Source organism: Aythya marila (genome assembly GCF_965140915.1).
Source record: "Aythya marila genome assembly, chromosome: 2".
In the NCBI taxonomy this organism is placed as follows: Eukaryota; Metazoa; Chordata; class Aves; order Anseriformes; family Anatidae; genus Aythya; species Aythya marila.
In genome coordinates this window covers 46,989,512-47,003,208 of record NC_139043.1, presented here as the reverse complement: position 1 = coordinate 47,003,208, position 13,697 = coordinate 46,989,512, and the positions used below count along the sequence as shown (strand labels likewise).

Here is a 13,697-nt window from a genome sequence, read left to right as displayed (position 1 = left end):
ACATGAAAGCAGTACAGCTATTCAAGTATTATATTTCTAATGTCTTATAAAATTCTGGTAATGTACTATACATATTTTAAGTGTCTTAAGTATTTAACATTTGTAAAAATACAAAAAATGCCGTGTAATCTTTGCCATTGCTTCACTTTTGGGGTTGTTTATAATATTCTCTATTTTTGGAGCTGTTCCACTCTATTTCTCTTCGATTTAGCAATGGATAATTCTAATTGTGTCCCATTAACTTACTGCAGAGTTGGATCTTTCACAAACTGAAAGATGCTGAATATATGAGCACCCATAGGAACAAAACCCTGTTTTGGGGGAGGATGAGTATTTTGTTGTTCATTTTCTCCTTAAAGGGATAAAATATAAATGAGTCTAGTGTTTACTTTATATATCTTTTCCTTTCTACATCATGCAACAACTGCTGTGTCATACACCCTCACTTAGCATTCATTTAATGAGAAAATGTCAGGTATTAGAAGGATGAACTTCGAACGGAACTTATCCATCAGTTACCTATTTTATGCATGACTCAAAGCTTGTCTGGCCTTCAGAGTTGCTGATAGTATTCTGTCACAAATCTTCTAAAAACCTATTGGCTTGCTTTTTCAAGAATTTTTAATATTTTATGATAAGAAAAAATGTGCATGGTAAGGCCAATGCAATAATAGCAAAGTTTACCTTTAGCTATTTTGAAATGGATGATTTTAACAAGAAATCTATGTTATTTAGGAAACGTGTAGCTTAATTCATGAAGTGAATGTCTGAACAACTGAAAACTTGCATCCTCCTCTGCTCCCCCTCCCCCCCCCGGTAATTAGTTTTGGTAGATTTTACTCAGATACAGAACTGTTAGGTAACGTTATGAAATGTAGCTATGTGTTTTGCTGTGTGTTCTTTTATGAAGATACTTGACTTGTCTGTAGTTGGAAACTTATGGTATTTGAAGACATGGATACACTTGAAACTATGGAGTATGATCTTTATGGATTGCTGGAATAATAGACAATTCTGGTTGCAAGGAAGAAAGACAGGGAAATAGAGTGGAGGTAAGAGGAGAGCTAAAGGAGCATTGTATACCTGTAGCCCAAAGTCATCAATGTTTGGACAGGTACTGAAGCTGTATTATGGATGGCATTGATGCTCACATATCTCAGATCTGCAGTTTTACAGTGGTGTTTTAAAACCTAAAACACTTATAGGCAAATTAGGGAATGTCATTGACCTTAAATTCACAATTACATCTAAATTAAATTCACAATTCATCTGTAGCTCCAAAGGAGACAACATCTGAGGAGTGAACTATTAGAAGTGGTAGAGAGCTGTATGTCATAAACTCTCACCTGTCCGTGTCACTTGTCCTAAGTAACTTCTGTGCACCCTGTTTTATTATGTGACTCTGCACGCGAAAGCTCATGCTTACTTGACTTCAAGAGCTGAATTGCATCAGATGATAATCATGAGAGTAGAACACGTTCCAGTATTCTGTTATTAAGGTCATTTCCTGAGGGACAAAAAATCGTTTAAAAACTAATGTTGTAACCCTTCTTAGATTTATGGTGAATTGAAGGAAGGGAGGAAATTGAAGAACTTTCCCCACCTCCTGTCCCTACTATAAATTTCCCAGACAGACATTAGGCACCACTCTAGGAAAGGGGAAGAGGCGGCAGACAGTGAAATAGAAAGATGCTGCAACAAATTAACAGCTGCTTCTGTGTGCCACAGGTCTAGTATGTGAGACGATGATAGATGGATTGACCATGTACACCTCAGGAGATCGTCTTGACTAATTAAAGTAACTCTTTATCACAATGTCTTTGGAACCATCCAAAAATCAATCATGAATGGTCCGATTTTTTGAACTTCATTTATGTTATTTTCATACCCATGCATTATCTATTAAAGGCCTTTAATGGCACATTTACTATCACTGTTGGTAATGGGTTGATCATTTTCTCATACATCATGTTTTTACATTAGCATTTATATATATTCAGTATATTCTGAAATGATCCATCAAATATGCATACCCTTCATTTCAAATAAGTAAAATTAAAAAAAAAAAAAAAAAAAAGAGTTCAATGTGGTGCTTTTAATTGGTTCATGTTGGTAGAATTTATTTTTTTTTTTAGTTCACAAGCACTTGTTAGCATTTTCCATAGATTACCTTTGTGTATGGTATGTTCTTTGCCATTATGCTAGAGAGCTAGCACTTTCCTTTCCTGGCAAATTGACTAATCTGTGCTTATATTAATTGCTTTAAAAACACTTTGTTCTGATCATTAGGCATCTGAATTTCCCAGTTTAATGCTGAAGTTCTAGCTTAAAAAAAAAAATTGCTTCTAAATTACTTAACTGGTTTTTATGTGTTTTCTTGTTTTCTGTAATAAATATGAATAAAATAATATGGAGAATTTCTGGTAATAGGTAAGCCTATGGAGCCCAGTCCAACTGAGCTGAACAGTAAGATTATACTTTAGAGGTGTACAACATCAGTGAGAAAATTACAATGTGGATGGATTGGGAGAGATTGTCAGATGATGATATGTTTTTATTAGAACTTTGGGCAATATTTATGTAGATTTTGAACCTGATTCTGATTACACTAGTTTCACATCTGTGAAAACTGAGCTGTAAAAACCTTCATTTTCTTGTTAGAGAGAGAGCACTAATATAAAATGGCAAAGAATTCATATGATATTTGCAATTTCTGTTATTTGGTGTAAGATTTGCATATATGCTGCTTTATTGAATAACAGTAGGTGGGAAGACTTACCCAGAAATAGACTCTTGAAATGTTAAGTTGTGTGTCAGCTAATAACACTGTTGTCAAGTCACACATCACTGTAATTCATATCAAAGGCAATGGTCAGAGTTCACTGTTGCAAGTGAGTTCTCATAGTTTAGTCATGTACTGACTGCAATACTAATCTCCATTTTTAATGTAAAACATGACTCCTTAGTGTTACATTTGATTAGAATTTCCCTTGAGTAAAGAAATTAACTATTAACCTTAAACCTGTAATTTTGTTTCCTCTTTGGCGTTGCTGATCAGTTGCCGAATGTCTCAATTTTAGAAATGCGAAGCTACTATTTGATGTTTCTATTGTTGTTAAGTCAATTGTTGAAAAATATCATACTGTAAGGTTCATATCTGCTCTTTCAATGTAAAACATTAAACAGAAGGAGAAAATACCATTGATTTTTTGGTTGTTTATACATTAAATAGTGATTTTTTGCTGTTGTGACTATAAATAGGAATTCAAAAATAAGCAGTTAATGAGGATGGGCAGCTGGTCAGGGTAGTACAGTTGGAGTTTCAGGCTTCAGTGAATTCAGTTCTGCCACAAACTGTCTTTAGCATGAAGCAAATCTAAAATGCCATCAGCAGTAGGTTCCCATGGAAGACAAGGAAGAAGGCAAGCATATGTTAATACTTCCTGTCTGGTCTGATAAATCTATAATTACCTTTATTTTCAGTAGGACAGCATCACAGAGAGAGTGTGGAATGTAACCCAATGTAGAGAGAACATAGCCTACTAGATAGCCAGATTTCTCTGAAGAAGAGAGGCTGAGATTAAAGAAGGGGTTGGAACCTGAGTCTATGTTGCAATTCTAAGGAAGACAATTGGTAAATATTTAAAACAAAAAAACACAAAAACTACCCTTTTTAAAACGAGAACCGAATATTGTAATACTGTATGAGGCTGTGAATCCGAAGTGTTTGGTGATTTCTGAATCACCAGGAGGTGATCCAGGGAGGATTTGTAAGGCCTCAGTGTTTCCTATCGGTTAGATCAGCCAGATCCCTGCTCAGTGTTCTGAATATTGCAAACCTGATTTTAGGCATTCATTCTTTTATTTTTTATAACTGGAACTCCTAGAACCATAAAGTCACATAAATCCTCATGCAAATGCAACTCAGAAGTGCTGTTATTCCCAAATTTTCTTGATATTTTCTTGCCTTTGTTTTTTTTTTTTTTTTTTTTTTTTTTTTTTTTTTTTTAGGAAATCTTCAAAGAATTGAAAGATTCTCCTAACACTGTGTGGTGGTGCTCTACCTTGTTAAAATTTTATTAAATAATTATAGATAATTTTTTGTTGTTGTTGTTTGTTTTTTTTGTTGTTGTTGTTAGCAAGGTAGCTAGTTTTTATTAAAAATACTTTTTTAAATGCTTTTACCTAGATTTTTTTTTTTCATCCTTTAAAATGAAAAATTTCATGAGGGATAATGCTTAAAATCACTTTTCAAAGAAAGATATGGTAATTAAAATGGACAGTTTTCAACTATGTCTTTCCTGAATGTCAGTACATGATTAGGATTACCAAATATTATCATTACCACTTAACCACCCTCAAAGTTCATTGTGTTTTAGTTCACCTGATATGGTAAGCTTATGAACAAGTGTGCTTGTTTTATAGACATTCCAAGAACACGTTGGTGAAACGCTTTTTAAAGCAAGATTTGCATGTATTTCCACAGAATTATTGATTGTTCTATCACTCTTAGGTCCCCATTACTCTCCTTTCTGATAATGTGAACTCTGTTACTCTTACCAAAATTTTTTACAACATACAGTTTACTTGTTTTATAGCACACTGTAGGTGTATAATATATGAAGTGATAACACTTCTAACTTTTTTCTAAATTTAATGTAATTTTCTTGCCTTCTTACAACTACTGTTTCCCTAAGAATCATTTTGTATTATGGTTTTATATTTAAAACATAGACTTATTTTAGGATTTATTGGTTAGGTATTCTGTTCCACTTGTAAATAAGGAAGGGTAAAATTGTAAAACATAATGGGAAATCAGCAAAGCACAGCATGTGCTTTCAAACATATAAAAAGACACATCCCTATAAAAATACATGTATAGATCTTGAGGCTGTAAACTGAACAGGAACTGAAAATGCAAACTCTGCTCTCCCTCAGTAAGCTGTCTGAGACTGCTAGCAAAATGACTGGGATTGCAGTGACACCTTTCCAATAAATGTGTGCCACAGACAATTTTTGAGTTTACACTGGGAGTGAAAGTAAACCCCTTTCACCACATAGTGGAAGTTACTAACAGTTCAACTGCTGATAATGTGTTAAAAAGAAAGCAGCTGTGTATCTGTACATTTAATACAGATCTTTATATTCTGCTTCTTGAAAAATGTTTTCCTTGAATTTCACGTACGTTTACAGTTGTAGCAAATATGGTGTATGAAGGAAGTATTCTACTTCAGGTATACAGTGGAGTTTTACATTTATTTTAATTCTCAAATCTTGTTTCATTGTGTTTATGAATACCAGTTAGTCTCTCCATGATGTTTCCCATCTTCAATATTAATCATGTACTTGTGAAAGACCTTTAAAATAACATCATATAAAGGTGATATATATGAGTATATATCTTTTTGAGTGACATCTTCATTGTTGTGTTTATTTCCTGTTTCTGTCTACTACAAAAAGTAAAGCATTAAATAAAAATCCAATTATTCAACATCCAAGACAATTTTCTGCCTGCATAAAGGCCAAAACTCCTTTCTTCCTCCTTGCCCCCCTGGGTCATTTGAAATGTAAACTACAATTGCTGAGAAGGCTTAGGAACTAGAATTGAAGAATAGCTCTGTTCAAGAAAATTGACTCTGAAATAATTGGGACCCCTAAAGATAAGTTGATAGATCTTCTCCCTGATGTATTTTATGGTAGACACTATTGTAAGTTGTGCCTTGGTATAATATTTCTTAAAAATCAATGGTAAGATCATTCTTTGCCTTTGGAGAGCTACTGAAGGGCATGACATGAAAGTGTGGCAGTGAGATGACTTTGAAACTTTCCACTTCAATGGTGGGTCTATTCTGTGGGATTCACCAAGAAGAATAAATCTATCTGAATGCTTCTCTAATTTATTCAAGCTACCAATGGCCCTGAGAGGCTATTCTATCAGGAAGACTTTCTGACTTTGAGGGACAGTCATACTCTCTCTCTTTGCAGTTGGTAACAATAAGAACAATTAGCATTCTACTAGGTTGTCATTTTATACCAAACAAATTCTGAAAGGGACAAGATCTTTAGACCAACTTTCTTAATGTAACAGTAGATATCATCCATGTGCTTCAATAAAATAGTATTTTAGACCAAATTATGAAAACAAAGTCATTTAAGAACAAAAAGTATCCTTTTTCCTTAGAAGTCAAATATTATTGTTGTCTTTTCCCTCCTTTGGCATCTGTTATTTGAAAGTAATGTTGGTAATTAATCAGTCAGAACTGTGGGACAAAGAACGGTGGGTTCAACAGTTAGTAGAGTGTAATTGTTGTCATTTGCTCATAAGCCTTTACAAATTTAGTTTCCTAGTTTTAAACTGAGAATTAGAAGGAGCTTTTTTTGTTGTTGTTGTTTCCTTTTTGTTTCTTTTGTGTTCTACTGGTTGTATACCATGCATTGTTTCTAGTTATAGTTTTTTGTGTTCTAGTAATAGTTTTTTGAGAGCCAGCCAATTTTGTTTTTTAACAGGCGGAAAATCTCAAAAGTCCTAGCTTGTTAGGAAAAAGCACAGAACTGTGAGTCCAAGGTGCGAGCCAAATGAAAGGGTTAGCTTTCAACATAATCCTTTTGCTTAGTTGTTTCTAAAATTATTCGTCTGCGTTCTCAGATGTGTTAGGAAATTTGTACTTGTCATGTGTCAGTTTGTTAGTCTGTCATAACGGTAATCTGTTCAGAATGCAGAGAACTGATGATGCTCCACAACATGCATGCTCTTGCCTTTTGTAAGAAGGGATTCTTTATGGAAAACGAGTGGTCATAATGCTAAATGATCGACATTTTTCTTGTTCTAAACTTAGAAACTCGTATCACTGAATTTGCTTGCTATATATGCTATATGGAAGAGTTTTCAGTTGACAACCCTTCTGACTTTCTGTCCTATGTTGCTGAAGTGACAGAAGCTCATGTGTGTGTTGGACATTGAGTGTCCATTCTCCAGCCGTTATTGCAGATTTCCAATTTGATAATGTAAAGATTTGCACACTTGTATGTGTGTTGTGTTTTTTTTTTTAAGTGAAAGATCTAAACAAAAAAATACAAATGTGAACAACAGCAGACTGCAATGCATCAGGATAAAAAGAGCATGCATTCTTAAGTCATTTGTCAAGGCTCAAAATCAAATTTTGTTTGTATATTAAATTCTGTTTTTTATTCAGAGGTATGCCTTTTTTGTTGCATTGCTGTCCTTCTAAAAAAGGTATTTATTCTGTATATTGAAAAGTGAAAGACTAATTCGCAGTGTTTACTCTGAGTCTAACAATCTGGCTTAAAAATTTATGACAACACTATAATGTTCTGATTTTTAAAAATGAAATTATTTAAGAGTGCAAAATCTCAGTGTTTTTGAGAAATCACTGCTTTGCATTTTTTAAAGTATAATTTTGCCTTGTTTCCTTTATGTAGGGGCAAGCTACCATCGTAGATATAATCTACAGGTAAATCCTACCTATAAAACAGCAATCTGGATATGTAGAATTCCTGGGTTTGTATTTTAGCCGAGAATTTAATAAAATGCTTAGTAAGGTAAATAAGAAAAATTAATTGTTAGACTATTTTAAATGGAAGAATTAAATAGTGAAATTGTTTTGCTTTTGCTAATTGCTTTGCAATGACACAAGATCAGAAGTTCTATAGATTTCAAATTTCATTCAAAATAATATTTTCAAGCAAGTGGAAAATGAAGTAGCAGTGGTGATAATGTTCATTATGCCACTCCTTATACAACACTGATGTAACTCCTGAGAAAGCAACCTCCACAATCACCTGACAAGAATCTCTCAGACACATGGTCTGATTTTTGGGTGGCCTGTGTGGACGCAGGGGTTGGACTCAATGATCCTTTTGGGTCCCTTCCAACTCAGGATATTTTATGTTTGTCTGTTGTTTTTGTTTTGTTTTGTTTTTAACGTTGTTTGTTACGCAGCTTAAACATGTACAGCTGAATGTGCTACCCATCACATTTTCAGTAAAAGATACTGCCTAGGAAACCAGTACAGATATTCTTAATGCCCAACAAGTAAGGTGTTGGTCTTATGCTCTGTTTTCAGGACTTTAAGACTTTTCCTTTTTAAAACTGTCAGGTAACAATGTGATGACGTTACTCTATCTCTTGTCCACACATATATGCAAAGTTGGAATATATCAGTCTTAAGCTTTGTCACAGAAATATCTTAATATGCTTGATATGACTTCTTGCTTTAGCCCACTTAAAAGTATCATTTTCTTTAAAGGCTGCAGCTATTTCTTGCTTGAATCATAAAGGTTTGTCAGTGACCTTTAAGAATGGCCATATTGGCTACAGTTTTCCTTAGCTTATCTCAGCAGAATGTATGTGACTTATTACAATCAGGACTTAAACTTTTTGAAACCAATTGCTTCATAATTTGCTATTTACTACAAAGAGTTTTTCTAGTTTTTGCCTAAACAAAGATTGCGTATATATTCTTTTAATTGTGTTTTACTGTCAATGTGTACTAAGTTTAAACGTTGCTTATGTAGTAAAGCAGGCAGCTCTTGCTAGTGTAAGTAATTCCAATATGCTTTAAGCATAAGTTAGTTTGCATTGGCAAAACTTCATTTTGTCAGTATGATTGCAATTACACTGGTTGCTCTTTTTGGGAGTTGGTGTTTAAAGTGACCTTTTTGACATCCAGGATTAATATACCCACATCAGCAAAATTCTGTATTACCAGCATGGTCTAAGCTTTTAACTCAGCAGATTTGGCCCTGGAAAACGAACCATGCATATAACAAGTCTTCCTGTCTGCTGACCTGTGACTCTTCTATGACCTGGCTGGGTCCAAGATGCTGCACCAGTCTTTTGGGGTTTGTCAGCTAGCACAGGGGTAAATAGCTTTAAAGCGCTCCCAACCTTTATCATGAACTTGTTGGGATTTCCCTTGTGTATGGGTATGTTTTCCATCCACTTAGTTAGAACAGAAATTGTCCTTTAATTCAGGCTTTTTATCTTGGAAATAATTATCTTATTTTCCTTATATAAACTCTTCATTCTCTGTCAGAATGTTACATCGTCTGCTAGGAGTAACTTGTATATTACACATCTGTGTGTGCAAGAGAAATTGAACACATTTGGTTGAACAAGGCTGTTACTTAGCTACATTAAGCATATTCATATGCTTACAATTGTGCATACAATTATATTGATTTGTTATGTTTTGACCAATTTGGTAGTTGTGTTTTATTTGTCTCTAGGCCCATGTACCAGTGTTATGCGATATAATACATCATATCACGTTAAATGCACCTCTCCACCCTGACTTCATATAGATTCTATATGGTTGTCTGTACTGGTTTTGGCTGGGATAGAATTTATTTTCTTTGTAGAGACTATGTAGAGACTTTGTAGAGACATGATGCTGTGTTCTGAATTTAAGATGAGAACAATGCTGATAACACACTGATCTTTTAGTTGTTAAAGAAGCAGCAAATTAGTTCATTGTTTTGCTTTGATTGCATGCATGGCTTTTGCTTTACCTAGTAAATTGTCTTTATTTCAACCCAGGAGTCTTCTCACTTTTACTCTTCTGATTGTCTTCCCCATCCCTTGTGGGGGGAGTGAATGAGCAGCTGTATGGTGGTGAGCTGCCTATTGGGTTAAACTACAAAATCATTGTTACTCTATTGAGGTGAATGGTAAGAGTCAGAGAAATGGCAAAACAAAATGAAATAGAAAACCATTATTTATACCTAATGCACATATTTGACTCCTAAGTAATTCTCAGTTCCTCATAAATAAAGTTATTCTATTGTATATCATCCCTTTTATTCTTTATTTCCTTTTATATTTCCTTTACATACATGATTTCAGCAAATACATGTATGATTAATTAGGACTCTGACAAGGGAGATTACATCTTATAATTTTATGACCCTTGGATGTTTGTTCTATTTTCCTTTCATTTTTCTCATTAAGTTGGTAGAAGAGAATGTGCAATTCCTTTTAGTTGCCTCAGTTCCTCAGTCTAGTGCTTTAGCTTACAGTATTCATGAAAATAATACCTTCTGTTTTCTTACCAGACATGAGTAAGGGCTTTTAACTGGAAACATGAATTTAGGAATGTATGGATTCTTCTTAACAAATAGTTTGCCAAACAGAACTAATCTGATTATTGTTGTACTGGAAGCCAGTATAGGGTATTACGCGGTAAAGTTTCAAAGATCAAGTTGAGTGCTTATTTTAGTCAAATGAATCTCCTGTTTATTCAGAGAACTATATGATATAATTTTCTGTCTTTAACTGACATAATACTTACAAAATAATTATGTAGTTTATTGTATGTCAGCTTCCTAGAAGAAACATGTAAAAACATCTGTCTCGTATTAAGCACACAGTAATACTCTGTTTGAATGTTGCATTTACTACACAGACTTTATAATACAAGCTTGCATTTTCAGCTGTATCACAATGCTAAATCTGCTTCTTGTTCGTGAAGTGTTTTAGTAATTTTGTAAAGACAAAAGAAATATTTTAAACAATCCTGTGTTCACTGTGGTATTTGGTGAGTGGGCATGTAGTGTACATCTAAGGAAAAGACTCATTCCTCAAATTAAGCAGAGTACTATGGAAAAGGGTATGTAAAAATATAATTCAGTTGTCATCACAGTGTTTGTGACAGAGATGCACACGTGTTTTATTAATAAATTTAAAGCTTTTGGAGATCTAAGAGAAGAAGAGGTTGCCTTAATGTATTGTTGTCTTTTGAGAATATTCTTCTTATAAATAGGTATGATGATTTATATCTGATTTTAAAATCCAGGAAGATATAAGTAAATTCTTTTGGGTAACCACTCCTCAATACTTTTGAGAGAAATGGCTGCAAATGTACCATATATTAATATTTTCAACCCAAGAAGTTAGTTAATGTAGCATGCTTTAAAAAACAACACAGCTTATTTATAATTTCACTCTGTGTGTTGTAAGCCTATTAATTCAAATTAGTTTGTGGTGCATGTTGACTGTTTCATAGTCTGTATAGTATTGTATTTCTGAATTTTAATTATTTTCCGTAATTTAAAAATACTAATTTACTTACTGTTCCACTCACTTGCATTGCATCAGTGAAGCAGACCTAGAAGTAATTTCCAAAGCAGTGTTACATTGCTGTTTCTATTTAATAGCTGAAGTGGAGCTCATTTTTGTTAAAAGCTAGTCAAAGGCTGAGGTTCTGGGTCATGGATTTTTGTAGCTACTATTCTACTGCTCTGCTCCTTTTACGAGTTCAGTGTATTAAATAAGAATTTACTTCCTCTCTTTGAAAATAAATCTTAAAATATGTTTTTTTACAGCCTTGTGGAAGAAAACCATCTTTTTCCAGCTCTTTTCCAAGTCATCTTGGTAAGAACTTTTTTATATATACACACACTAATAAATATATGTAATATGTCTTAACTAATAAATATGTATAATATCTCTCAAATCATGTAAAAATATTAAGCAAATTTATTAAGGCATGTTGTAAGTTGTTGATAAAGTGAACAGTCTATAAATACAAAATAATATAGTGTAAGTGGGCTTGTATGTTGTTCTCCTGTATTTAACTGCCTGTATTTATATATGCCTATATAATACTTGCTTTTATAAAGATATTTTCTTTTTTGAACAAAATAAGAATCTGAAAAATAGAATTAATGAGCTTGATCCTTAATTAGAACCATGTATTTGCCCAACTCAAGCAACAAATGTAGAGCAACCTGTGCTTATGTAACAGTATCAAACCAGAGTTTTGTTACGATAATGCAAACTACCACTATTAGCTTTTAGAATTTCTATCAATGTAAAACGTCATGGATATGATTTTTTTGTAGTAACATGCTGAATTTCCTTCCCTAATTTGGATCTGCCACTTATGAAAAAATCATAGAATCACAGAATGGTTTGGGTTGGAAGATCATCTAACCTTGAAGATCATCTAATTCCAACCCTCCTGCCATTGGTAGGGACACCTCCCACAGGACCAGGTTGCCCAAAACCCCATCCAGCCTGGCCTTGAACACCTCCAGGGATGGGGCATCCACAGCTTTTCTGGACAGCCTGTGCCAGGGCCTCACCTGCACTATAAGGAAGAATGTCTTCCATATATCTAATCTAAATCTACCCTCTTTTAGTTTAAAGCCATTAACCCTTGTCCTATCCCTGCACTCCCTGACAAAGAGTCCCTCCCCAGCTTTACTGAAGGCCCCAGTTAGATACTGAAAGGTGGCTATAAGGTCTCCCTGGAACCTTCTCTTGTCCAGGCTAAACAACCTCAACTTCCTCAGCCTGTCTTCATAGGAGAGGTGCACCAGCTCTCAGAATCTTCGTAGCCCTCCTCTGGACGTGCTCCAACAGGTCCGTGTCCTTCTTGTGCTGGGGTCCCCAGAGCTGAACGCAGGGCTCCAGGTGGGGTCTCATGAGAGCAGAGTAGAGGGGGACTATCACCTCCCTTGACCTGCTGGCCATGCTTCATCTGATGCAGCTCAGGATACAGATGGCTTTCTAGGCACATGTTGCTGCCTCATGTTGAGCTTCGATCAACAAACACCCCCAGGTCCTTCTTCTATTCGGGGCTGCTCTCAATCCATTCTCTGCCCAGCCTGTATTTGTGCTTGAACATGAAGTGATCATGAAAAAATGATGATGGCTTTGCACCTCTGGAATGTTGCAAAACAAGTGTATTAACATAAAATAAAAATCTGCAGGATAGTTTGGAAGTTGGGTTCTGCGCTATCCACTTGTCTTGTCATTGATATTTTGCAGAATCTTTTATTTTTTTCAACCTGTTTGTTCATGATCTTGTGCCAGGTAAGTGTTCTGTAAAGTAAGCATGCTCCTGATGAATACTGAATATGAATAACTTATGCAGTGTAGGCAGATTGCATGCTTGCTATTGCACCATTCTTGAAATTCAGTCCTACTCCAGGTAGATGTTCTTAAATGTGATTATGAATCATCTTTTACTTTCCTTTATTAGGTTTAAATATGTGAATTTTCTCTAATCCTTTGCAGTGATTTATTTCACTACCTATCTTAAATCTCTTTATTACCACATAATCAGATAAGCCTTTTTTATTGAAGTAACCTCTTCAGCGATGACAGGTTTTTGCAGTAGCTTACAGAACACAACCTTTATGGTATTTTGTGTACATATTCATACAAGTCTGAAAAGATCTTATTGTGACAAACCTTAACAGTAAAAGCAACACTTCACAGTGTTTCATGGTTTTGACCTAGGATTACTACTGCTTATACGTGGTAACAAAAGAGAAACATAGCAAAATATGAAAGTCAAGTGTTTATGGTAATATCCTCAAATATCAAGTTAATGTTTGAAACTTCTTCAGGTGCTGGTGTCTTGAAAGTTAACCACCGGAAAAGTGCATATGTATTTATATATTATTTTTGGATATTTGAGAATGTTTAACAAATGATTTCTAGAAATCTTCCTAGATCTTGAAAAACTTGTTATAACTTATCTATAGGCACGGTATTTAAAAAGTATGTGCATCATACCGTGTAAATGTAGTACAAGTTAAGTTGGAGTCAGTTGTAAATACTCCCTCCTGATCTTCCTGTACGCGGTTTGATGTCATGAGTTCTAGAAACAGTTTTTAGTGAGTAAAAAACAACTAAGATGGAAATTTTGTGTGTGACTGGTGGTCTG

General features: G+C 34.5%; 1 protein-coding gene across 5 annotated transcripts in view; it reads left to right on the top strand.

Annotated features, from left to right (window-relative positions):
* The window catches only part of ULK4 (unc-51 like kinase 4), a 232,449-nt gene that overhangs the window by 97,394 nt on the left and 121,358 nt on the right, over positions 1 to 13,697 (top strand). For 3 of the 5 annotated variants that reach the window (XM_082752885.1, XM_082752883.1, XM_082752884.1), the window contains exons 31-32: positions 11,344 to 11,392; positions 12,794 to 12,838. In XM_082752885.1, coding sequence (XP_082609011.1) covers positions 11,344 to 11,392; positions 12,794 to 12,838 — 94 coding nt within the window. The remainder of the gene's footprint in view (positions 1 to 11,343; positions 11,393 to 12,793; positions 12,839 to 13,697) is intronic. The other 2 variants (XM_082752887.1, XM_082752886.1) reach the window with 1 other exon arrangement.